General features: G+C 38.9%; 7 protein-coding genes across 7 annotated transcripts; 3 read left to right on the forward strand and 4 right to left on the reverse strand.

The window, feature by feature from the left end:
• Positions 1 to 31: 31 nt before the first annotated feature.
• LOC108115118 (reticulon-1-A) lies at positions 32 to 1,214 on the reverse strand. Its single transcript, XM_017226369.2, has 3 exons — positions 1,171 to 1,214; positions 500 to 1,018; positions 32 to 422 (listed from the first exon to the last, which is right to left on the reverse strand). Exons 2-3 carry the CDS (start codon positions 972 to 974, stop codon positions 115 to 117), a joined length of 783 nt encoding a protein of 260 aa, XP_017081858.1. The 5' UTR covers positions 975 to 1,018; positions 1,171 to 1,214; the 3' UTR covers positions 32 to 114.
• Positions 1,215 to 1,821: 607 nt separating this feature from the next.
• Positions 1,822 to 3,715, forward strand: LOC108115116 (tubulin alpha-3 chain). Its single transcript, XM_017226368.2, has one exon. The coding sequence runs from the start codon at positions 2,237 to 2,239 to the stop codon at positions 3,587 to 3,589; it is 1,353 nt and encodes a 450-aa protein (XP_017081857.1). The 5' UTR covers positions 1,822 to 2,236; the 3' UTR covers positions 3,590 to 3,715.
• A 558-nt stretch (positions 3,716 to 4,273) lies between these two features.
• LOC108115112 lies at positions 4,274 to 12,160 on the reverse strand. Its single transcript, XM_017226364.2, is given in 12 exon segments — positions 4,274 to 4,797; positions 4,962 to 5,695; positions 6,208 to 6,358; positions 6,459 to 6,732; positions 7,324 to 8,464; positions 8,531 to 8,678; positions 8,760 to 9,036; positions 9,663 to 10,120; positions 10,192 to 10,635; positions 10,637 to 11,092; positions 11,664 to 11,928; positions 11,988 to 12,160. Coding segments are annotated over 12 exon segments (4,809 nt in total). The 5' UTR covers positions 11,996 to 12,160; the 3' UTR covers positions 4,274 to 4,344.
• On the reverse strand, positions 7,240 to 9,145 carry LOC108115113 (esterase B1). Its single transcript, XM_017226365.2, has 4 exons — positions 9,098 to 9,145; positions 8,760 to 9,036; positions 8,531 to 8,678; positions 7,240 to 8,464 (listed from the first exon to the last, which is right to left on the reverse strand). Exons 1-4 carry the CDS (start codon positions 9,109 to 9,111, stop codon positions 7,278 to 7,280), a joined length of 1,626 nt encoding a protein of 541 aa, XP_017081854.1. The 5' UTR covers positions 9,112 to 9,145; the 3' UTR covers positions 7,240 to 7,277.
• A 2,058-nt stretch (positions 12,161 to 14,218) lies between the features above and the next one.
• LOC108115052 (esterase B1) lies at positions 14,219 to 17,080 on the forward strand (the record flags this gene model as incomplete). Its single annotated transcript, XM_017226299.2, has 2 exons — positions 14,219 to 14,699; positions 15,267 to 17,080. Coding segments are annotated over 2 exons (1,668 nt in total), but the record flags the coding sequence as incomplete, so codon positions are not given.
• Positions 17,081 to 17,388: 308 nt separating this feature from the next.
• On the reverse strand, positions 17,389 to 20,920 carry LOC108115111 (esterase B1). Its single transcript, XM_017226363.2, has 3 exons — positions 20,618 to 20,920; positions 19,453 to 19,919; positions 17,389 to 18,631 (listed from the first exon to the last, which is right to left on the reverse strand). The coding sequence occupies exons 1-3, from the start codon at positions 20,662 to 20,664 to the stop codon at positions 17,448 to 17,450; spliced, it is 1,698 nt and encodes a 565-aa protein (XP_017081852.2). The 5' UTR covers positions 20,665 to 20,920; the 3' UTR covers positions 17,389 to 17,447.
• A 3,497-nt stretch (positions 20,921 to 24,417) lies between these two features.
• On the forward strand, positions 24,418 to 24,591 carry LOC108115054. Its single transcript, XM_017226300.2, has one exon. The coding sequence runs from the start codon at positions 24,418 to 24,420 to the stop codon at positions 24,589 to 24,591; it is 174 nt and encodes a 57-aa protein (XP_017081789.2).
• Positions 24,592 to 26,561: the final 1,970 nt, after the last annotated feature.

The raw sequence follows: 26,561 nt of genomic DNA on the forward strand, positions 1-26,561 counted from the left end.
GCCAAGAAACGAAATATTTATGATGGCCAACTAAGAGTGTAATTAATATATAATTTCACAACACAAATTTTGAACAGAACTAAATGGGTTTAACTATTAACTGATAAATACAGTTCAGTGGGCCTCGATGGGCAAGTCCTGGTGCTCGCAGTCGCGACAGCGACATCCTTTGCGGTGCTCCGCCTCCAGAAGATCTAACAGCCGCTCATTGTTGCAGACATTATATAGTATGTTGGAGTTATTGGATTCCTGAATTTCATCATTCTCCTTCGAGGGATATTCTTCAAATTGAGGTTTTTCAGTAATAGATTTCTGTTCATTCTTCTCTTGCAGCTTGTTTTTTCGGAATTTTCTGACCTGGGCATCAATCATGGGCTTGTACCATTCGTACAGTTTTGGCAGTGTAAAAATTGATATGTGTCCTAAAATAAAAAGCGGTCATATTTATATATGATATGGATATATATATATATATATATATATATGTTCGCTAACTTACCAAAAGTTAGCAAAGTCAATCCGTTGAAACAGTCACCTAGCAAGTTAATACCGCAGAGCAACACCAGCAACTTGAAGGTGTCTTCCCACTTTTCCACCAGAAACAATCCAATCATACGGTTTAATATTGAATTAATATGGAAAACTGTCATTTCGGCCAGTTTAGTAGCCTCCTCCCGTGAAAGTTCGACCTTCACGTTAGGATACAGACGTGTGATCTGTTTATGGTTTATGTCCTTCTTCCAGGCCTTCCACAACTGCATTAACAGACGATGGCCAATGGCTGCCAAGAGTATAGTTATCCCTGCCATGCTGAGCACACTGATCACCGAGTGAACCATAATGTCCAACAGCAGGAGCAGGATGCTCGTGAAGGTGATCAAGGTTATTCGTATATTGCGCCACAGAAAAAGGTCCTTCAGGCTCAGAAGCAGCTGGCTGGAGTCCTCAGCCTTTTTTACAGTCTTATAAAGCATGTTTTTAAAATGTTTTGCTTGATATACGATAGGTAAGAGAAAGGCTAAGAGAAAGGGCATTTTAAAATCTTATAAATACTATATAAATTTTTTACCCTAGCGTAAATTAATATTACTTGAGTGCAAATACACTAAATAATATAATAATAAATAATTAATTGGTTTTCTGTTTCCCCATTTATGTACTTTTACTTACGAATACAAAGAATCTTTTATAATAATAACAGTCCTCAATAATATACACGATTCCTTCATGTCAATCCTATGACAGATTAGACACACCATAAATCGCATAGACTACTATGATGCCTTTAAAATTATTTAACATCAAACGCCTACTATAGCAGTACTTTTACTATTAAATATACAAAGACAAAATTATGCACTATTTTAAACTCAGCCAATTTTGCGCCCATTTAATCGATATGTGCTAAGTGGATCGATATCTGCGCAGGCCCAAAAATATACTGCGCACAAGAAATACTAAAAACAAACGAGCATTGTAATGGATGCACCAGTAATATGCAAAAATAATTAGCAAATGTATGGCAAACTAAAAATACTCAAAGATTTTAACTCTGACAAGTATAAAACAAAAACTATTTATTATTTAAAAATAAACTAGCATATTCTATTAACAAACACCACACATACTTTTCCATTAAATAATCAAAAACCTTTTTATTCTGTAATGGTTTATTCTCTATATGAATGCTTTATTATTGTATTTTTTTCCAATTCATTGAAATATTTGTTCAATAGATTATATATTTCAATTCTGAAAATCAGAAATAAACCTGGTATTTTTTATGAACCACATCGCGTTTTTTAATTTTGCCTCCACGGTCACACTAAAACTACCTAACAAGCGTGCTTATGCTGAGAAATTTTACTGATCTTTAAATTTGGTAAATACCTCCGAAACAATCGCATACGAATCCTTCTGACGTTGGTAACACAATTCTGGCCAAGAGCTAGCAATGATGCGCACAAGAAATTCAAGCAAACAAACGTATTCAGCTTTAGTTTGATACGACATTCAATATCCAAATTGACGAATCGTGAAGTTTATTTTTGTGACACCCAAGAGTTCCGTGTGCTTTCCGTCTTTTGAAAATCCCTTTTCGGGCATTCCAAAGTATACGCTCGCAGAGTCCGGAACCCAAATCTACACTTTTTCCGTTGATTTTTCGTAGTCGCGTGTGAGAAATTATAACAGGAAACCAGTAACTTTATAACTTATCGTCCAGTAAAAAATCAATATGCGTGAATGCATCTCGATCCACGTTGGTCAGGCGGGAGTCCAGATAGGAAATGCTTGCTGGGAGCTGTACTGCCTTGAGCATGGAATCCAGCCCGATGGCCAGATGCCATCTGACAAGACGGTGGGCGGAGGCGATGATTCCTTCAACACCTTCTTCAGTGAAACTGGAGCCGGAAAGCACGTGCCCCGCGCCGTGTTTGTTGACCTGGAGCCTACAGTGGTGGATGAGGTCCGTACAGGAACCTACCGACAGCTGTTCCACCCGGAGCAACTGATCACCGGCAAGGAAGATGCGGCCAATAACTACGCCCGCGGTCACTACACCATTGGCAAGGAGATCGTTGACCTAGTTCTGGACAGGATCCGCAAGTTGGCCGATCAGTGCACCGGTCTTCAGGGTTTCCTTATCTTTCACTCGTTCGGGGGAGGTACTGGCTCTGGCTTTACTTCGCTGTTGATGGAGCGTCTCTCCGTGGACTATGGAAAGAAGTCAAAGCTGGAGTTCGCCATCTACCCAGCCCCACAGGTGTCCACCGCCGTGGTGGAGCCCTACAATTCCATCCTGACAACTCACACCACCCTCGAGCACTCGGACTGCGCCTTTATGGTCGATAACGAGGCAATCTATGATATATGCCGCCGTAATTTGGACATCGAGCGACCCACGTACACCAACTTGAACCGTTTGATTGGCCAGATAGTGTCCTCAATCACCGCCTCTCTGCGATTCGATGGAGCCCTTAATGTGGACCTCACCGAATTTCAGACAAACCTGGTGCCCTACCCCCGCATCCATTTCCCGCTGGTTACCTACGCCCCCGTCATCTCCGCCGAGAAGGCCTACCACGAGCAACTGTCGGTGGCCGAGATCACCAATGCCTGCTTTGAGCCTGCTAACCAAATGGTCAAGGTGGATCCCCGGCACGGCAAATACATGGCCTGCTGCATGTTGTACCGCGGCGATGTGGTGCCGAAGGATGTAAATGCCGCCATCGCCACCATTAAGACGAAGCGCACCATCCAGTTTGTGGACTGGTGTCCCACCGGCTTCAAGGTGGGCATCAACTACCAGCCACCCACCGTCGTTCCTGGCGGAGATCTGGCTAAGGTGCAGCGTGCCGTGTGCATGTTGTCCAACACCACGGCAATTGCTGAAGCCTGGGCTCGTCTTGATCACAAGTTTGATCTGATGTACGCCAAGAGAGCCTTCGTTCATTGGTACGTTGGAGAGGGCATGGAGGAAGGAGAGTTCTCTGAGGCGCGTGAGGATCTGGCTGCTCTAGAGAAGGACTACGAGGAGGTCGGCATGGACTCTGGTGACGGCGAGGGCGAAGGTGCTGAGGAGTACTAGAGTGGATGGGAGGATTTACATTCCTCAAAACGTTGTTTATTTTCACACGCTCCCACTCGCAAACGTAAATTTTCTGCGATATTCTAAAGCGAACGAAACAAGAAAATAAAAAAAAACAAAAACCCAGATAGTATTTTTATTATTCATGATTAGGAGACACAATTTAACTTTCAATTGATTTGAAAAACTATTATTTAACTAATAATGAAATTTTTTTAAGGGGTTAATCTAAAATGTACAATATTTTGTTCATTTCCTACATTAAACATTTAACATGTAAGCAGCTTATTTTCCTGGTTGGTTAACGTCCTTTATTAACCTAAGTTATTCGTAATTTCACAGTAAGAAAATTGCTGCTCCGGGAAATCATCGGCAATAAAGTTCAATTTGGCGTGTATTTACCCATGATTTCGGACATCGCTTCCCAGGAAAGGGCTACCTGGCCCGCGAGTCACAGCTTGCTGCTTGGATATGGATTCTGAGAAAGGTAAATCCCTGCCAGGAGATTAAGAGTGGTAAGATTTCCTCCTAAAGTTTACCAGGAAATTCGGCCTGAAGGATCCTGTTCGCGTTTTACGAATTCCGTTTGACAACTAACTAGGTGTTTTTTGTTACCTCGTTTAAGCATTCTTAAAATTTTAAACATGTTTTTTCTAAATGGAAAAAAATCATTTACAAAAGCAGTTAAATTGACATAAAAACTGTGTTTATTAATTGGTCGTAAGGTAATACATCTTTTTAGCATTCTTCACTGTTCAGATCAGTTGGTCCGGTTTATAGATACCATCCCAAATTTGAAGTTTTTCATACTCGGGCAAATCGACTATCGTAACTTCGGTGCTGATATTAAGAACTCGCTTGGGATCATCTTTGGTCGATGGTTTCCAATCCAAATTACCAATTTCCGGACAGTTCGGATTCGAGGTCGCTGCGAAAGCTGTCCAAATGCCAACCATTCTTTCAATGGTGCGATATTCCGCTGTTGACTTTTCCAGTTTCCAAGCTGCTGCGTTCCTGAACAAATAGCTTAGGTCATCAGCATGGGCCACACCACTCTTTATGTTTTCCCCACAGAACTTAGCCCGATAGAAGTTAAAGTTCGGAGAATCAAAGTCGAAGCGGTAGTAGTAAGTGGGCGCCTTAGCATAGGCGAGTCTTGCGTTCAGTGTGCGATTGAAACCATGCCAGAAGACCTTGTAGGAATAGAACTAAAAAGATAAAGAAAGATTAGATAAATAATCTCATCAAGTAAACAGATTTGAACTTGAACTACTATTTATCTTGTTAATGTTCAAGGTTTAACAATAGTTTGAATATCTTTTGGAAACAACACAAAATTTGGGGCAGAAAAAGAAGTATATTGTCTACTTACATCAAGAATATTCATGAAGAGTTTTGCACTGGGTGGGGATTCTCCAAAGTAGGCTTTGATCAGACGCTGACTATACTCCAGGTTTTCCTTTTCGCTGCTTACTTCTCGGACATCCTTAGGAACTAGCCTCAAAGGGTCCTGATTAAGGTTGTCCAATCCCTTGAGATTAGCAGATACTGCGGGATACATAAAAAGCCCCTCGAATGAAGTGCCACCCAGCATGATGGGTATATCGTTGGACCAGGCATCCCTTGCCAATTCCACTGGTGGCTTGGGAACCACACAATCTTCACCCACATAGGACTCCACAGTAGGTCCAAAGGCAAAGATCAGACCGTTCCTACGGTGTTGAGGTCCTAACAGATCGTGATTCACAAGATCTTTAGCCGGAACTCCGCGAAGATGCTCTAGCACCTTAGAATCGTTATTCTCGCCAGTGAACCCATACTTCTGCGCCAGGCGGAAAGCAAAGTCCTCACTCGGATTATCCGACCAGTAGTTGTGCACTGTTCCCGACATGGGAATGGCTTTGTGAAACAGTCCCCTGGTCTGTTCCGTGCACATCATAAAGTGGGTGGAACATCCGCCGGCACTCTCTCCGAAAACGGTAATGTTATTTTCATCGCCATTGAAGTGGGAGATGTACTGCTTGACCCACTTTAGAGCCAGAACCTGATCCTTAAGGCCTGCATTTCCGGGAATCTTCAGGCTGGGATCCTTGAGGGACAGAAATCCTGCAAGACATACAACTCAAATTATAATATTGATTTTTATATTTAATGTATAATATAATAAAATAAATTTACAGAGTATTTTTGGGATTCTTGTTTTTTTTTTAAACTTTTATAAATCAGCAAAAATTTTATAAAATTGAAAATTATTTCCCTACATCATATTATGATATGTATTATTTTAACTAAAGTATAATTATTTTTCGCTTTATCAAAAATGTTTTAAAGTTTAAAAGTCAAAGTATAAAAATGATAATGAAGTATAAATATATTATATATTTTTTTCTATCATATCCCAATGGCTTAAGACGATGAGGTTTTTGATGTTTATACTGGTGTATATAAATTAGAAGTTCTAACATTTCTAATCAACACTTCTAAATGTGATAAACATCTTTGACAATAAAACTAGATTTGAAAGTTGAAGTTTTGAACCCGAAGATAACACAAGATAAGCACCAGCAACCGCTTAACAAGTGCTGATAAGATATTTCTATCAATTTCTGCTGACTCACCCAAACAATCGACGCGATAGTTTAGCGTTACCAGGACCACATCTTTGGCCATGAAATAGTCTGGGCCGTACAGTTCACGGGTTGCCTCGCCCACGGTGAAGGCCCCGCCGTAAATGTAGACCATTACCGGCAATGGCTTGTCACTCTTCAACTGCAAAATAAATTAGCTATCAATTATTATAATTGATTAGGAGACTACTTTTAAATGTAGTAGTTATCACTGACTATGTTAGTATATCTAGTTCACTTGCCTGTTTAGAATAGACGTTCAGATACAAGCAGTCCTCTGTTCCTTCAATAACTCTAGTCAACAAATTCCTCTGGGTTGGCTTCTCCGCATAGTGGGTGCAGTCCAACACTCCGCTCCATGGTTCTGCTGGCACTGGAGCTTTGAATCTCAATTCTCCCAGTGGGGGCTTCGCAAAGGGAATCTTTTCGAAGCTAAAGTACGTGTCATCATAGAGACTAAGTCGTTTAACGCCCTTAATTTGACCCAGGGGCAAAGAAAGTTCCCATGTTTCTAAACTGTAATAAAAACCAAAGTCAATAAATAATAATCTTGGTAGTTATAGTTTATAAAAACTCACCTCTCCGACATTTTGGCAAACGTCTGTTAGCAGTGCTTGTCGTCTGTCGAATGAATTAAGCCTAATGAATTTGCAAAGTCAAAGCGAAACCAACACAAAAAGTTCAATTCCTCACAGAGGGGGCTGAAATAACGTGTGTGGTGACGGAGCTTTTTCACCCATTTGGCATTAATCGTTCCAACACGTTATCATTTCAAAGTGTGAATTGTCAAAGGCTTGAGCACACAGAAAACAACAATTTTAGCCGCAAAAGCAAAGTTCAATAAACATAAAAATTAAAAGGTTTGGTGCAATCTAATTTAGGTTTTACGGTTTAAAATGTTTGTAATACGTGATTAGAGTATAAGTACTTTTTAGCAATAATATTTGATTGTTTATTTGTATTATTTGATAGAAAACCTAAGAATTTTTAATGGAAAATATACTATAATTTTATAATGATTAATACTCCTTTAAATTTATTTTTGAACAATCGATTTTTAGTTAAAATAATGGCACTCCGGCCTTTTCATAAAGACGATCGAAAAACTTTAGCTTCGGCATATCTGGATGGGGAATAAACTTTAGTTCCTCACTGATGTTGAGAACCATTCGTTTGCCAAATCGAGTCACTGGCTTCCATTCCACCAGTTCCTTAGTTAGTGGAGCATTGGGATCTGATGTGGCTGCGAAGTGAACAAACATGGCAACCATTTGACAGATGGCAGTGAACTCTGGTCGAGATTTGTCCAACTTAAAGGTGGCGGGGAGCACGAAAATGTATCCCAGTTCGTCCACATGACCCACTCCCCGCTGCTCTTTACCCATAAAGCGAATCCTGTAGAAATTAAAGTCCGGGGAATCGAAATCGAAGCGATAAAGGTAAGTGGGTGCCTGCCCGTAAGTCAATCTGGATTGGATCAATCGGTCTAATGTATGCACAAAGCCATGGTTAAAGAGGTCCATTATAGCATTTCCGTGATTCAAAGTCAACTCATGTCCGTGGGCCTGGCAGAAGTGGTGGATCAGCTCTTGACCCAACTGACGCCGCTGGCCGGGATCACAGCGACTTCTTAGGGTCCACGGTAATGCACGCTCTGGATTGTGCTGAAAGTTCTTCAGCCATGTCGGATTCAATTTCAAGAAGTTTATGACAGTCATGCCCTCGCCACTGTTGGCGCCCAAGATGATGGGAATTCGATTGCTCCAAGATGTTCGCTGGAGGTCAATGGGTTCCGCTAAAAGAACAGCATTTGGAGTCACATAGCTCTCTATACTCGGCCTGAAGGCCATAGAAATCCCTTGACTTTTCTCCACGGGAGTAAAAAAATCAGCAGAGACGAGGAGATGCGGATCTGCCTTCAAAAGGAACTCTAAAACCTGGCTATCGATGTTCTCTCCTTCGTATCCCAAATGTTTGGCCAGACGGTATTCCATTTGCGGCAGACGATTGACTTCCAGGGATATTCCAGCCAAAAGTATGGCTCTGTGGAACAGTCCTTCTGCTCGGGGACTTGCCAACAGCAATTGAACGGTCATGCTGCCGGAGCTGTGACCAAAAATAGTAATTCTATCAGGGTCTCCATTGAAGTTAACAGCATTTGCCTTGATCCATTCAAGACCCAATATTACGTCCTTAAGACCAGCATTGCCGGGAATTTCTAGAGTTGGGTCCTCAAAACTCAGAAAACCTGAAAAAAATAAAAAAAAAAAATTGATTGATTTTAATTCTAATAGTTAATTCGATTTAAACTCACCCAATGGTCCCAGCCGATGGCCAATGCTTATATAGACAACGTTTTCCTTCATAAAATAGTCCGGACCCCAAGCCCGTCTCGAAGAATCACCGCCCTTAAAGGCACCTCCATGGATATAAACCATTATGGGCATAGGATCGCCGATCAGCTAAACAAATAACAGGAAATATGGTTCCCAAAATTAAAATAGACTTTAATTAGTGATAATCAAACAAAGGTTTAGACTCACAGTTTTAACTGATATATTAAGGTAAAGGCAGTCCTCGGAGCCTTCCACCAACTTGGTTACGGAGCTAACTTGAAGGCACTTGTTTAATGGCTTGGAGCAATCTCGAATTCCATGCCATGGCTTAAGAGCGTGGGGCTCCTTAAAGCGGAGAGTTCCGAGTGGAGGAACAGCATATGGAATGCCATCAAAAGCGTAGAACTGATCGTCATAGATGCCCTTCAGAAGTGTTCCCTTCACTTTTCCATGGGTCGTTTGGACCACAGGAGAAACTTCCTTGCTGAAAAGTCATAAGTGGTGTATAAAAAAGTAGGTATTAACTTTAGGAATAAGTCTCCTACTATTCGTCCGTCATCTCCGATCACCAGCAGTCTCTAGCGTTAACTGCCTTCTCTCATAAATAGGCGATGAAGACCTTAATCGATTGCCGTGGCTTATCAACCTAAAAATACTCGGATCGGTCTCGTATCTCGAACGATGGTAAATTTGCTGGACATAAACAAGGTGACGGAAACCAAAACAGAGATTGGGCTCTCTTTAAGGGCTTTTAAAAGAATTTTGAAAAAGAAAAATACTTTTAAATTCTTAATCTTAAATTTAGTTTAATAAAGTTTGCAACAATAAAAATCAAACTATGAAATAAGACAAAACTAAAACAACGAATTCGTTATCATACTAATTACAGATACTCAAGGTAAAAATATTTAAGTAAAAACATGGGAAACCGCTGAGTTTAGTTTTACGTTACTAACATCTCCATAACGTAATGCAACAAAATTTATTGTAAAACCCATATAAAACACCTTGATACACCATCTAAAAATATTTAATATGATAAAAAAAATTTCTAAAAAACAATTTTAAGAACGCTATGAATTTGGCTTTACTGATTTCTTTAATCTTGACTAGTCTGATGATTGGCAGACACTCTCCCAAACCCTTAGCTTCTGCAGTTCTGGCAGTTCAATCAGTTTAATGCTCTCCGAGATGTTTAGGCACTCCAAAGAGGATTTTATGTTCAGAGGCTTCCATTCTTTGGTCCGAGGAAGCTGCTCCTTGATAAGCTGACAGTTAGGATTCGACGTCTTTGCGAAGCTTGTCACCATGTCTATCATCCGTTCGATGGTAAGGAACTCGGGCGTGTGCTTGTCCAGCTTCCAGGAGAAATCTCCAAACCACAGATAGGAATGATCATCGACATGGGCCACGCCCCGCAACTTGTCGCCACAATACTTCAATCGCTGGTGGTTGAACGTGGGCGAGTCAAAGTCAAAGCGGTACAAGTAGGTTGCAGCCCTTGAATTGGTAAGCCGAGACTTTACAGTTTTCAGGATGGGATGCCAAAAGACCTTGTAGCTGGCATACTGAAATATAATTTCCAATCAAAATGGTAAAGATTTATAAAGAGTCTATTTTTTTAGAATAGCTATCTTACCTCGCAGTAAGCTTTTAAAGATTCCGGTGACATGGATGACGGATCGCTTTCTCCAAAGTGGGTATCCTGAAGTCGCTGACCAAGATGTCGAGCCAGAGCCTGGGGAAGACTTCGCTTTACATCCAGCGGCAGCATGTGCTCCGGTTCCTTCTTTAGGCTAGTCAGCAGATATGGGGCAATTTGCACCCGTGCGTACATCAGCAGCCCCTCGAAGGAAGTGCCGCTTATCAGCATTGGAATTCTGTTTCCCCAAGCCTTGCCAAGCAGATCCTGCGGATGTTTGGCCAGTACGCAGTGCTCCGTTTTGTACGGCTCCACCATGGGTCCAAACTGGAAGACGCAGTCGTCCAAGTGCTCCGCTTCACTAAGTAGATATGGTCGAACGAGTTTCTCCCCTGGTAAACTCTGCAGGAAGTCCAAAACCATGGCATCGGTCACATGTTCCGGCACTTTCCATTCCCAAGTTCGCTGCCAACCGATGGGGCAGATCCTTGATGGGACACAGGGCCCAAGAACAGAGCACATTTCCCGATTGCAAGATAGCCTTTTGGAACAATCCCTCAGCCTTAGGATTTAGCATCAAATAATGGACAGAGGCAGCTCCGGCACTTTCGCCAAAAGCAGTCACATTTTTGGGATCCGCATTGAAGTTGGCCGCATTCTCTTTGATCCACTTCATTGCTAGAAACTGATCCTTCAGACCAGCATTTCCAGGAACTCCGACGGCAGGATCATTCAGGCTCAGAAATCCCAGAGGGCCCACGCGATAGGAAACCGTAACCACGACCACATCGCGCATCATAAAGTAGTCAGGACTGTGCAGTTCCTTGGTGGGATCGCCCTTTTCAAAACCGCCGCCAAAAAAGTAGACTATCAACGGCAGTGGACTCGCCGAGTTGAGCTTAAAATAAAAATAATTATATTTGAAACCTTTTTTTAAAGCTTTAAGTTAAACCATAAAAAGTTTTAAAATTCTTTGTTCAATCTTCGCAAAAACCCAATTAAATAAAATTAAAAAAAATTCTTAATTTCGAAGTTCGACTGTGGCTATCTTTAAAAGCTAATATGTCTGCTCTGTCTTATCTGAACAAATCGCTACTATAGCTGGCTATATCTCTAAAACTAATAAACATTTTTGCACTCTGACAAGTATACTAGTATGACTCAGCTTTTAACTAAAACCATTTGCATGTGAGGTTATCTAAATAAACTTTCCATTACTAGGTCCTAGGTAAAAAAAATCGATAGTTAAAATACAATCTCGAACTACTAACTTAGTCGCTTAGCTTGAAAATGAGTTACCAACTTAGTACATTTATAAACATAAATTTATCAGCGATAGCTTTTTGTTTTATAACTAAATTTATGGGCTTAAGAAAATGCTTGGTATGATATTTCGTGCGTAATAGCCCTTGTATACTTGATAATAATTCCTATAGCCAATAAAACTTAGATACTTAGAACAGTAATACCTCCTTGGCGTAGACATTAAGATACAGGCAATCTTCTACGCCCTCCAGCGCCTTAGTGTAGTGATTAAATTGGAGTGGCTTCTGGCCCGGCTTTGTGCAATCCAATGGCTGAGACCAGGGCTCCACGGGCAGCGGTGCCATAAACCGTAGCGGACCCACCGGCGGCTGCGCATATGGAATACGCTCAAAACTGACGTACTCATTGCCGTAAACACCCATACACAGCTTTCCGCACACCGGTCCGCTACTCGTGTTCACCTGCAAGCTGCAAAACACCGGAGCCTTTAACTCACGCCGGAATATTTACTGTTTTATCGACCTCACCTCTCCATGTTCGACGGTCAAATGCTAGCTCCACACTCGTCACTTTTTATCTAGCAACGGAAAATCATTTATGACTCTTTTTATTGCGAAAAATGAAAAGAAAAAACAAATTTTTTCGAGACAGCTGATTTGTTGATTGCTTTGCTTGGTTTTTGTGTCTCTGTGAGAGCAAAGCTCTGCGGTTACTGCGTTAGTTGTTGTTTGGGCTGTTGTTATTATTATTATTATCAGCTGAGTTCGGCGTCAACATACAGAGAGAGTATTTTGCGATCTACAGCAAAAAGCTTTATTCCTAACAGACACAGTGGAGTCCCAAAAAAGTGTATACCTAAACCAGATGCAGTAATTCCTAGAATACTTTGTCATTTTACTTCACCATAAGAATTTTATGATTTAACTGAAAGTAAATCCTTTCCGAAAAAATATTAATTAAAAAATATATCTTTTCTTTCGTGATTTAGTACCCTATTTTTTTTATTAATTAGTAAATAATCATTTAAGTTGTAGTACAAAAGTACAAAAATAACAACTATTTTAGTCACATATTTACTATAGATTTGACCACTGTTTTTGCACTATTATAAATAAAGTAAAGCTTTTTAAACTTGTATTATAAAAGTACTTTTGGATGCTATTCTATTTATATTGCGCATTTTGGGTTAAGATATGCTCACATGATCTATAAAAACACAAAAACAGATGCACGCACCCAAACCCAAATGTTGCGGAGAAGACAACTAGCATAAATTTTCATGAAATTTCTTACAAAATTATTCAGAATAGATCAAAGAATGTAAACACACATTTAAGTTAAGTACATTTTGTGCAAAGAATTCAGGGTTCAAGGAGGGCGTTAAATTAAATAAATATAAATTAAATACAGATTACATAAATTAAAATTATTTGTATTCAAATATTTTGCTTTAAAAGTTCTATTTGGTTTACCAGATGTGTTGGTCGGTTTGGTGCTTCGAAAATTTTACCACTACAATATAGAAAACATTAAAAGTTGCAGCAAGTAAACAGAAAACAAGTCCTACAAAAGTGGAAGTAAATTGGCATAATTTTCACGGAATAGAATATCGGAGAGTACATTTGAGCAAACATCAGAATGTCCAAAAGTACAGCCCCTTGGCCATGTTTAGAAAATCGGTACCTTCGGTCCTGGCGAGACCCAGTGCTTACTGTTATCATTCCTTATTAATTCCCGTCCGAGACAAACAGTGCCCGACACCACAAAAATCAGTTTTGGGAGCCATTAGTTTCAGGAATAACACTTGTCTATTGATAATATCAAACATGAAAACTAAATGCAAAAAAAGAACTTCTGACTAATATCTCCGACAAGGACCAAAATTACATGAAAAAACTTAAAATAAAAAATAAATGAAAAGGATATCATTTATTATGCATTTGCATAAACTCAGTGATTAAATATTTGATTAAAAACATTTTCATAAAATAATTTTTAAAAGTACATAACAAGAAAACAAAAATATTGCAATAAATACAAATTTTTTCAATTTTTTGTTCTGATATTTTATTTCATAAAATGTACTAAAACAAAACGTAAATATTCTTTACGCGTACATAGACATTTATAAACTTTTATTTCTAAATACTACATTTTATGCACATAGACTTACAGTTGCGGTCAATATTATGTATTCTCGATATTTCAAATTATAATCATTAATGTATTGTGATAATAATATAATTGCATTTGATAAAAAGTCATAACACGATTCATTATAAAACTCATTAACAAATAAGTACATTTTTGGGGTCAACAAAATTAAAATAACACTTTTAACAGTATTCCGTATTTAGGACCTTTAAAAATTTTATTTGCCTAACCGTAACTGTAAGTGATTACGAATAAGCTGGGTCGTCTAGAAGTGCTGTCGGCGTCTCTCCTAATTTAAGGTGCTACGGCAAAATATCTGCGATCAGTCGCACGTAAAACTTCGATCGTTCCCATAATCCCGCGAGCATTTTCACACAAAAATTGTGGATGCAACCATACTAATTCGTACATAATCAAAAACACAAAAACCCAAGAAATAAAAATTCCACAAAATTATGGAAGTGCAAGTGGGATGGCCAAAGATGTTTAAGATGGGCGCCCAGTGAGTACAAGGTCAAGTTAATGATTCCGGGATCGAAGGCTTGGTCATTAATTCCTTATCGCCCGAGACAGAACTTTCAGACAGTAACCTCCGATCCCATTCAATCTCTCCCACAGGTTGGTGGGCCACAGGGTTCAGCAGTACCGCCTTTCAACGGGTCACACCGTGGTATTGGACACCAAATACGGACAGGTTCGAGGACTCCAAAGGAAGACGGTCTACGATAAGGAGTTGTACTTCGCTTTCGAGGGCATACCATATGCCAAGCCTCCGATGGGCGACTTAAGATTTAAGGCTCCTCAACCACCTGAACCCTGGCAAGGAGTGCTCAACTGTACTAACAATCGATCAAAGCCCCTGCAAAGGAATATGCTTTTGGGGATAGTGGAGGGCAGTGAAGATTGTTTGCATTTAAATGTCTATGTGAAGACCTTGAAGTCGGAAAAACCCCTACCAGTAATTGTGTGGATTTATGGAGGGGGCTTCCAGAAGGGAGAGGCCTCCAGGGATATTTACAGTCCTGATTACTTTATGAAGCAACCAGTGATTTTAGTCTCTATAAACTACAGGTTAGCAGCACTAGGTAAGTAGTTTTGGTTTCATTTGTAACCAATTAATAACCAGTCTTTTAAATAAGTAACTCCAAGAGGTATTACTATGTTAGTGATGATAGGTATAAAGTTACAATTTATATTAATAGGAAGTATTTCTAGCGCTACACTGTATTTTCCCACTGATAACATAATTATTCCTTATCAGTATCAAAAGTAATCTCATTCATTAATTAAATGGATTACGAATTTCAGTACAAAGTTTTTATTTGAAGACTCACAATCTTTTTATTGATAGATTATTGCTTATTGAAACAAATGGGTTGCAACAATGTATCTAAAAGTTATAAAAACATCATTAAAAACGTGACTGAGCTAATCGAAAAGTTTCAAACATTGGTAGGTTTAAGAATGAAACCATTTTAGCCTATATAGAAACATAGAAAAAATCATATACAAAGCAATTGTTTTGAACTATGTAAATTTAAGTAAAAGTATGTGCAGATTATTATATTTTCTATTCTTGAGTTCCTTAATATATTATTCTAAATTAAATGATTTGCAAACTGTCTAATGATTCTTATCTATCTATAACTTAGGCTTCCTGAGTCTAAAAGATCCAAAGTTGGATGTTCCTGGAAATGCGGGACTTAAGGACCAAGTAATGGCCCTCCGCTGGATCAGTCAGAACATAGCCTATTTCAACGGAGATCCAAATAATGTCACATTGATGGGAGAAAGTGCAGGATCGGCATCCGTTCATGTGATGATGACTACGGAGCAAACACGCGGCCTCTTTCATAAGGCCATTATGCAATCGGGATGTGCTCTCAGCGAATGGGTCGAAAGTCCGGATCACAATTGGGCCTTCCGGCTGGCTCTGAATTTGGGTTATAAAGGCAGCAAGAGGGATGAGGATGTACTACAATTTCTCAAAAATACCCCTGCCCGTAAGATAGCGGCGATTGACCAGGACGTCATCACCCAGGATGAGATTAGGACTTTCCTACTATTTGGCTTTGGTCCAGTGGTGGAGACTTATGAGACCGACCACTGTGTGGTGCCCAGGAGACACAAGGAGCTGTTATCTAAAGCCTGGGGAAACGATATTCCTGTTATTATGGGTGGAAATTCGTTTGAGGGCTTGTTCTCTTACCAAGTGCTGAGAAATGATCCTTGGGGTCTGAAGAATTTCCACAACATACTGCCAAGGGAGGTGAGGCAATCCAGCAATCTGGAAGAGCAGGACCTTCTTGTCAGGCGTTTGAAAAAACTCTACTTCAACAACGAGATGCGGGATACGATGGAGCTGTTTGAGGCTTTGAATATATTTTCACATCGTCAAATTTGGCACGATATGCATCGCTTGGTTCACGCCCGTCAGTCGTATGCTCCCAACACTCCTACTTACTTATATAGATTCGACTTCGATTCTCCGCACTTTAATCAATTCCGGCGTTTGGTTTGCGGCGATCGTATCCGTGGAGTGGCCCATGCGGATGAATTATCATATCTTTTTTACAACATTATAGCCACAAAACTGGAAAAGTCATCGATGGAATATCAAACAATACAGAGGATGGTGGGCATGTGGACAGCTTTTGCCTATAGTGGGGATCCAAATTGTCCGGAATTGGGAACTGCTAAGTGGGAACCCGTCCAGCTGATGGAAACCGGAGTAGAGAAGTGTTTTAATATCAGTCATGAACTCGAAATGCGGGAATTACCGGAGGCGGAGTCAATGGCAGTGTGGGATACGTTCTATTCCAAAGAAGCTCTAATATAGTCCTTAGATTTATAGTGTACACTTATTCCGGCTATTCCTGCCTTTTCATGTAGATAGTCTAGTTTCTAAAATCTTTTCTAAATTTCAAATCATTATTTCCGAATAATCCTAAAAATATTGTAAAACTGAAAGTTATAAATAACTTTAATTTTAAAATATTTGCTAGCGGTAGGAATATATATATTTTATATAATTTTTGCTATAAAAGTAATTTGTTTTCAAGACTTAAAATAAGTGTCATAAAATTTCTACACCTACTATTTTGAAATATCATCATGAGTTTTGTTTATATTCGTAGATAACGTGTGACTTACATAAACACGTATTTTGTTAATGAGTCTGGCATATTTATAAGTACGAAATTTATAAATAGAAATGAAGATTAGGACTTGCAGTGTCTTCCAAAATAAATATTTGAAATAAATTCTTTTTGCTCATTTCTTATCTTGGGCGGAAAAGGAGCTCATTAATCGAAATTCTTAATCTATGTTTTTAATCTACCGAAAAAGTGGAAGAAATGATGGCAAATTAATATGAGTTAGTTTTTTATAGATAGTTATGGAAATTTATATGACTAATGAAAATGATTAATCATATTTGAAATAAACCAAAAAATGATGTGCATGATTTTTCTTATTTTTTAAATATTTATTTTCTAGGTCCAACAGAGATATTAATTTTATAGGCTAAATGGGTCACCCATCGCTTATTGCAGTCAGAAAGCATCGTCGAGTCACAGTGAGGGTCAAGCTTAAGTTCACTTAATGGAAAGTTAACTGCAAGGGCGAATTACTTTTCGCATCGTTATGAGTGCGATAACCTTTAGCTAGCCTAGCTATACATTGTATATAATTGCTCTAAATGTCTATATGAAAATCTCTGAACCTAAGTTTTAAAATATTTATTACTACTCATGAAAAATACAAGTAAATTTCTACTTTTCTCAATCTCACAAGCCATTTACGTTTTATTTACAAAATATACAAACTTCCCCTTAAATCAAGTCGTGTTTATCATAGAGTTTATCCCAAATCCGATTTTGTTTTGATTCCGGCAGAACAACAAACTGCAGTTGCTTTCCAATATTGAGACACATCTGTGGGCCGCCTTCATCCAAGGCTTCCCATGTGGTCGGATTGATTTGTGGACAATTGGGGTTATCGTTTCGCGCGAATGCCACCCACATGCCCACCAATCTCTGTATAGTTTGGTACTCCATCGACGACTTCTCCACTTTACTGGCCAAAATGTGGTAGAATAGGTAGGACACATCGTCGGCATGACTGACTCCGCGAATGTGTTTCCCGCACATCACTTGCCGGAAATGATTGAAATGGGGCGAGTCTACATCGAAGCGGTATAGAAAGGTGGGCGTAGTGGGGGCGTGGCTGAGACGAGCCAGTACAGTTCGATGGATGCCATGCCAAAAGTGTTTTACGGACAAAATTTGCAGGCACTCATTAAACTCCATTCGCCCTCGAGTCGCATCCTCGAAAGTGTCCATCTTAAACTGACGCAGGAGATCTTTGAGCTGAGACTGGGAACTCTTTTCCCTGATCTCGCGGGGAATCAAGGCCTCAAAGGCACTCAGCATATGCTCCTCATCGTGCAGGGTAGACTGGTAGGAAAATATACCTTCGAAGGAATTGCCACCCAGGATCAACGGAAGATCATTACCCCAAGCTGCAGGCAGCATCTCTCTATGGGAACGGGGTAAAACACAATCCCTCGTTATATAAGGTTCCACCACGGGGGTAAAGGGGAACAAGACGTAATTCCGTTGTTCTTCCAGGGAGACGAGAGTTACACCTTGGGTGGCCATTTCGGAGGCGGGGGCTTTTTGAAGGAATCGAAGTACCTCCTTTTCGTTCTCACTTCCAGAGTATCCCAATTGACAGGCCAGGCGGTACGCCCAATTGCCACTTGGCTCATTGGCCCATTCGCAGTACATGGATCCCGATTGCATAATGGCCTTGTGGAAGAGTCCCCGTGTTTGTTCCGTGGTCATCATCATGTGAACCGATGCTGCTCCTGCACTCTCGCCAACCAGGGTTATGTTTTGGGGATCTCCGTTGAACTGGGCTATGTTCTGACTGACCCACCGGAGGGCCATAACTTGATCTTTAAGGCCAGCATTTCCAGGAACATCCAAATCACGATCCGCGAGGCTAAGGAAGCCTGTAATTATGGTAAAGAATTTTATTAGAATATTTGAATATTTCCTTAAGTGGAAAAACTAAATTTGGTTTAGAAAAAAACTTAAAATAAATTTAATGTATTATAAATCAACAGATGTAAAATCTTCGAAAGATTTTTTGTTACAGTTATATTGCATGATCTTACATAGATTCATTATAATTGATCGTTAGCGTAAAAATAATTGCCTGTTATAGGTCCCTCTCTAATTTAATAATAGCTAGAGCGACACTAATTGTAATGCTAATAATTTTATGAGTGGCAGTTGCGGGCAATTAAACTATACTATCTGTGAATTATTACCTATTGAAATTGGCATTTCAATGCAACAAGTAATTTGTATCTTATTGACTTCCTTAAAGGTGATTAATTCTATTAAAACTGTGGATAAAAAGCATGTAAGCCACGTTTTTCTTTGGACTAAAATAATATAATGTTTTTATTTAATAACTGTTTAGTGTTTTAGGCTCCTTCTGTTTCAGTATAACAACTAACAGTAATTTAAATTAGATTAATATATAAAACTTTTTTTTTACCGTTTTGTAGAATTAGTAATAAAGTTATTTTTTACAGTATTCTCATAGGGCTTGGACCCCATTTAGATAATTGTACAACACAATAATACTTGTTTTGTTCCACCTCTAGTCATTTTGTTATAATACGAGTCTGAATCAATTTATCACGCTATTATAAACTATAATTTTTCTCAAACTAGTTTATCGAAGTTTCAAACAGCTTTATACAAAGTTGCAAATTGTTTTGATTTATTATTCCCCAACTAGAAAGACTTTCCGACAACTTACCCAGTGCTCCCACTCTGTAATTAAATGTGACCACCACCACGTCTTGCTGCATAAAGTAGTCTGGACTGTAGAGATCTCGACCTGCCTCGCCGATTTGGAATCCACCGCCATATATCCACACGATCACCGGCAGTGGCTTGTCCGATTTCAAACGCTTGGAATATACGTTTAAGTACAGGCAATCTTCACTGCCCTCGACAATGCTGAGGACGAAGTGCTTCTGCATGGGCTTGGCCCTTGGATAAGTGCAATCTCTGATACCAACCCAAGGTCGAGGGGGTTGAGGGGCACGAAACCTCAATTCCCCTATCGGCGGCTGTGCAAAGGGGATTCCCTCGAAGGCAAAGTACAGTTCGTCGTCGTAGAGCGTTCGACGCCGGAGTCCTCGCAACTGTCCATCTCTGGTGCAGACCACCTTCGTCTGCTTGGTGGCCAGGCGGTACTGGACGATCTTATGTCCAATAAGTCTGTGGGGGAAAAAAAAAATTATTTAAAAATTTAAAAATTTTAATTACATTTACTCATTACTTATTACAACTATAAAGATTTTTTAGTTTTTAATGTCGAGCTTTTTTTTGGTAAGGTTCGCCAGGGGTTAAGGTTTTTGAAATTGGGCGATGATTGAGTTTAATTATAAGCTTTTCTTATCTTATTGCTGTGAGAGGGGAACAAGACATCAATTGAATACAGTAGTAGCTCCTTATATAGGCTACTAAGTTGACTAGAGGACACGAAAAACAATATAACATTACCATAAGAGAAGAGTCCTTTTAAAGGGATAACGTAATTTGTTGTCACTAAAATATTTAAAGAAATTTATATTAAAGGAGAATTTTGACTTTTTTTATTCAGATTTTCACACTGTTTGTTAAAGAATAATATATATAATATATATATTAAAATGTGATTGGAAAAAAATAACAACATTGTTTGTCTTTGTCATCATTGTATATTAAAATTTGATTGGAAAAAAATAACAACATTGTTGCACAGTAATCTGAAGTCAAGTATTTGTGATTATTGTGAAGCTTAATAAACCTTATCGATTTTGTGATTAAACCTTGAATTTACTGGCACACTAGAATTTGACTGGGTAAAACACTACAATTTTCGGGGGCCAATGTCCGTCGCCCCAAGAGAGATTTTACTGTTACAGGCGACCTACTTCGTTCCCATCTTCAGCAGATCGCCTACGCCTACTCTGATCTCCATGGCTCGCGATACTGATTATTTTTACTACAACTTTAGGAATATTTTAAAATTACGGATCAGAATGAACGGTATTCTGCGGTGTGGTAAACGATATTGATTAACAAAAAACACTTCCGCAGGTCGCGATCGACGGGGAACAACTGAAACGAACAATGAGAACCGTACAATCCGACCTATCAGTTTGACTGGCCGTAGAACTCCGAAACTCAACTCACAGCAGCCTCGATTCAGTTGGCTTTAATCACGACACCCGCTTATCGCGATATGAGTTGGTCTCGATGCACCGAAACATATGGCGGAGAATATAGAAGCGGAATATCACGACTGATAAGCTGCGGTGCTCGCTAAAGACAGCTGTTTTGTGTCTTGTATATAATTGCTTTTTAATGAAGCTGAAGCTGTATGCCCTCATGGCAATGGCTAGCGGGCATAAACAAAAAAAATGCCATTAATGATCGGGGTTATAGATCATGCAATTTCTACTGTAATGGGCTTAATAGAAACTGCGCAAAAATTCCGCCTTAAATTGGCGGCAATCAAGTTAACATTTAAATTTAAGTCGCGCACGCAGCTAACATGAACTGCTTACACTGCTTTCTCTACTGTCACGCTGTTAACTGGTGAATAACATTTTGAAGCTGCTCTGTAAAAACGTATATAATGTGTTTTACCGGCAATCAAGTGTATAGGAAAATACATTCATTTCTTTCAGTTGCGACTTTTTATGATTTATGAGTTATTTTCTGATTGATAAATGTTTTCAACAATATTTACTATACATTTTTAACATGCAAAAAATAGAAAAGTCTTATGATAAAATAAAAATAATCATTTTTTTGTTGCTTGACTAAAAAAATATTATTGGGAAACTCCTTTATATATGTAAGTAGTGGCACTTAAAATTAACTTACCAAAAATAGTGATTTTCGCTATACGTTATCTGGTCATACTGGAAAACAGTCTCTTAACTTTTCTAATTATCATTCTAATCAATAGTCCATATAATACTGCAAAGTGGAATTTTACAATGTTAATTTTAAATATTTTCAAAAAAATGAATCAAAAAAAAGAATCCAAATTCTTTGAGAAACAATAAAAATTTATATACGTTTTAAAATATTAAATACAGAAGTTGTATAGTTTTCTTTGCTTGAAGTCTTTTTGTTTATTTGTCGTCTTTGGAATGTCGAGAAAAAATGTTTACTCTATATAATTGTTTATGTGGCTTTTAATTTCGCGTTTGCCTAGAAGAATGCAAAGGTATGTGACAGTAGAAAAAGAGGAAGGAAAAATATTTTCATTTAATCCGAAAGAGGTAAGCCACTCCTAGTTGTTGGGACAAAATTAAAGATTTAAGAACTTAATAATAAACATAATCCATAGATAATTTGATAATTAATAATAATTATAATATGATCTTAACTTTCATAAACTAAATAAGGGAGTGCAAAAGTTTTAATTAAACGTTTCTTAATAAAAATAAATAATAAAGTATTATTAAGTTAATGACTATGAATATTGAATATGGAATTTTAAACCTTTACCATTTCCCCCTGTCTAGTGATTTCAAGCCAAATGTTACCGAGATTTTAAAATTTCATTAGGAAACTTTTCCACAATTATTCTTGATTGTTGTGAACTTTCTCGAACCTTTCAGAAAATATTTCTTACATTTCCAATCAATGCCAACAAATTCGTGAGCCACACACATAACACATTCACAGAAACTTTGAACAATTGAAATGAAAATAAAATTTTCTTCAAGAATTTTCCACAAATACCTAAAAGTTATGATATTTGCATATGTATTTCAAAATTTTCTTGTATAGGCATACCATTGAAGAAACTTTATTTACGGGTAAACGATTTTGATTAATACGGCAGTGCAAAAAAAAACGAAAGCGGTCGGACGGCAGCGTCAACTAATTAAAAAATTGTCATAAATCCCCAGAGTTTAACCCATTTACAGTCGACTGGCCCGCTGAGAAATAGCCAAGAAAGGGATTGCTCGTATAACTTGAGCAGCTACTTAATTACACTTGCGCGCACTTTAATTTCCAGTTAAAAAATGCTTACGGAAAATCGTAAGCGACGGCAAAGAAATGTTAATTTTTTGCCTCCTTTCCTGTGTCTTAAAAAGGAATAGGGTTGCCAAGTCAAGACGAGCCGAAACATTGTAAATTATAGGCTTAAACCGAGAGATGTGGAAAAGGATGGGAGCCAGGCTCTGCGAGTTGGTTACATGGAGGAGCTTATTAAATTATACAGAGGCCTTCGCTTGGGAAATGGATTGGTGGGTGTGGTCTTAAATTTGCAGCATTCTAATCTCGATTTAAGCCAGTGAGAGCAGCTTCAACGGTATCAAGTGAATTCAATGTCAAAAGGGTTAATTGAAAGTGCCGCAGCAGCTGTCAGCCGAAAATGGAAAGTGGAGGAAAACTGGCAGGAAGGCTTTCCGGCTTTACCTCCGGCCAGGCACACATGGCAAATATGCAGTAGTCATAAAATCAAAGTCCATAAAACGATACCAACCCACAGCAGTGCATAAAAATGTTTTCTTTTTTGGGTCCGGCTAGAAAGTTTCATGTCTTGGGTCCACTTACTCTGTTTTTCCTTATTATTGCACCCACAGGGTTTTCATTCATTCACTTGTGTGGCCAAACTATTTTGAATTTGAAATTCAGACAAATTTCTATGCGTCAAAAATTATGCGTGCCTAGGCAGGGATGTAGAATTCCGAATGAATGGCGTCAGGGGAAAATATATTTTTCTCATTGCCTTGTAATATTTTCGGGGAAAAATTCAGTTTGCCACGTGCGTCTGGTTTTTGATTTTTCTGTTGCCGTCTAGCCTGGGAAAACTAATTCCAGTGAAAGTAATTTTAACAGGAAAAGTTGTTTATTCAGAAGTTTGGAAATACGGTAGAGCGTTATATATAAAATTTTGTAATTATTTTTATAATTTAAATGTTTCCTAAAAACATTTAAGAAAGGTCAAGTCTTTTTAATTAAATACGATATTTCAAACAAAAAATGGAAACCTCGAAAAACAATTGAAAATCTTATCAAGCCACGAAAGAAAAGGGTAAATGAAGTACAAGCCACTGAAATGAAAATCAGAAAGGTTTATATAGAAAATGGAAACCGTTTTGCATTCAACTTTGCCATTTTTCACAAAGTAATTTTGTTAAAAAAGCAAAATGAGTAATTATTAAACTGTCGCCCCAGGGACTGGGATTGGGTTAAGCGAGGGGAAGCCCCTAAAGAGCAAAGGTAAGGGAAGTTTAAGCGTACTTTCTTCGTTCACAGGGAAAAAAGGTGCAAACCATAAAGTTAACTTTCCTTCTTTCTCTGAATACATTCTTTCTCTCATTTTTTTTTGGGTTCCCCGGAAAGGAGCTGAGAAAAAGAAATAAATTAACTTTTTGTGGGTGAAGGAAAGCGGCGTTTCTTAGGTGGAAGGACTCGGCAAGTGCTCGGTCCTCATCAATGGCTAAATAATGGACTGCTCGTCTTATTATTAACTGAATGCTTTTTGATCTCGCTAACGCAAATTACAAGCTACAACAGCCTCACTCCTTTGCTTGCCCGCTGTTTAGCCAACAATGAAACATTATCCTGGCGCTGGTCCTGGTGTTATATATAACACTTTCAAATTGATAAGGACGGGGCGTGAAAGGCGTCGACTCCATCGTCATTTGCCAAGTTGCCACTGTCATTGTCTGGTGGCATTTGTAATTCACTTTGATTAAATATGCAAGGATGCTGGGCTCTCTCGCAGGACGCCACTGGACGAGGACCGCATTCAAATGCCGCAGCAATGCAGCGACAGTCAAGGGACCCAAAATCCACCAAGTCAACATCGCACTACGCTCAAAAAAACATTGGACACTTATGTTGTGAAAGGGAACTTGATATAGAGCGTTAAAAGAATTATAATACCCAGATTTAAAACAAATTTAAACTTTATCGTGTTATGAGTAAAGTTTAAGAATGATAGAACGTACAAGATCATAAATCCTCTAATTTGTCATATACTTTTTCTATATTTTTTAAATATTTTTTGTTTAGTGCATCGGGCCGCTTCTTAGTCAAGTCGCCAAGAAAGCGCAAAACAAGTTTGTGAATTTCGGCAACGGCGTGTCCTCTGACAGGATATAAAACAATCAGTGCAAGCTAGCGGAAACGGAAGTGCTGCCCCACCCCCGATGCGCCCCGCCTTCTATCCCATTCTGTTGTGTGAAATCGTCTAAATTGTGGGCGTGGCAGCCGCTGTCTCTCTACGTTTGTATATGTATGCGTATGTATGTGTGTGTGTGTGCAGCTCCTGTGAAATGTAGTCCAAAGTTGTTTTGTGGCCGCTGCCGCTTCAAGAGATGACTAACCAAAGAGTTGGACGGGAAACTGGGTGTGGGATATGAATAGTTGGTGGGGAACACTGCGCCTTTGACTATTGTCTATTTTTGTGGCTTTCTCTCTCTGTGTGCCTCTGATTGCATTCGCTGGAAATTTTCAGCTGGGTTTATTAATGGGTTAAATTGAAATTTCACGCTTTGCTGGCTTCGGATCTGGTTGTCAGAGCTTGGAATAGGTCAGGTCTCGGTCCTTGAGGATATCCTTGAACGGAGTGCATATTTATAGTAATGCGGGTCAGGTTAACCCAACCGAGAGATTATTTTGAAAGGATAATCGAATCCGAAAGAATGTTTCCCAGGAAGAATAGCTTGAAAACCTTTTTTATACATGATATGATGCCAGAGGTAAATTTATTTCTTGTTTTTACCCTTTTTTATGATTTAATTATAAAATATTTGGGAAGTAATGGTGGGCTTGAAATTGAAATTTATTGTAATTTATTTTTTATTTTAACAAATGTATTCATCGTTTTGTTAAATTTTTTTCTAATTTTAAGACAACTCAATCTTAAACCTCGTTAATTCTAGCTCTTGAGTTTTAAGGGAGACAAATATTTCAAGAGAAAGTTGTCATTGGCGTGGCTGAAATCAAGTACACGCATAGATTGAATGACGAACTTTTACTTTTCAGCTGTCCAGTACAGAATCCTGAGAACTCAAGACCAACAATGGGCCCTGAATATTTTTCGGGTGCTCCTTCCTCACGATGTCAGCTGTCAGGCGTTGTTTTCCTTGCTCCTTGTTTGGGGATTTGTGAAGGAAGGGCGGCTCTGAAAATGCAAGAAAACCAAACAGTTTTGTGGCATTTTCTTGCAGTTGCCCATCCTTTTCCCACTTCCTCTTACCATCTCTTTCCTCTACCCCACTCTGCCTGTCTCTTTTGCTCTCTGGTCAATGCTCGTCGTTGTCGTCATCGTCTCGTTTTGGTGGTTTATAAATGGAATGCCATGGTGTGCTACAGAGTGCTGGCGGCGGAGGTCATCCTTTGTTCCTGTTGCTGACATCGTTGTCCTTCATTGCTGATTCGGCAGCTCGAAAGAGACGGCTGCTATGTGGGAGCAAGACGGAAAGACGGACTGGGCCTGGGGCTCTTTCTCACAATGATAAACTGCTGCGCTGGTGGCTTCGGCTCATGGACATTTGGGACTATTTTACTGGCCCGCTGGAAGAGGAACTCTCCAAAATGTTCGGTTCATTATACCCTGGCAGAGGGTATTATGGATATTTTCTAGATCTCAAATAATCCATTGCTTTATTATTATATATACTTTTACTTTTTACTATATTGTAACTTGAAAGTTAGAAACTATTCTTATATCTGAAATGAGGAATAATAGAAATTATTATTACCTAATGACATTTTTGTCCTATAAACCCATTACATATTCGCCATATTTGCCATCTTTTTAAGGGCATTGCAAGATATGGTATTGAAAAAAGGCTTTGATCTCGCTTTACTTATGCAGTTAGTCATTAGTTGCCT

This window comes from Drosophila eugracilis, unplaced genomic scaffold, assembly GCF_018153835.1.
Source record: "Drosophila eugracilis isolate 14026-0451.02 unplaced genomic scaffold, ASM1815383v1 contig_722, whole genome shotgun sequence".
In the NCBI taxonomy this organism is placed as follows: domain Eukaryota; kingdom Metazoa; phylum Arthropoda; class Insecta; order Diptera; family Drosophilidae; genus Drosophila; species Drosophila eugracilis.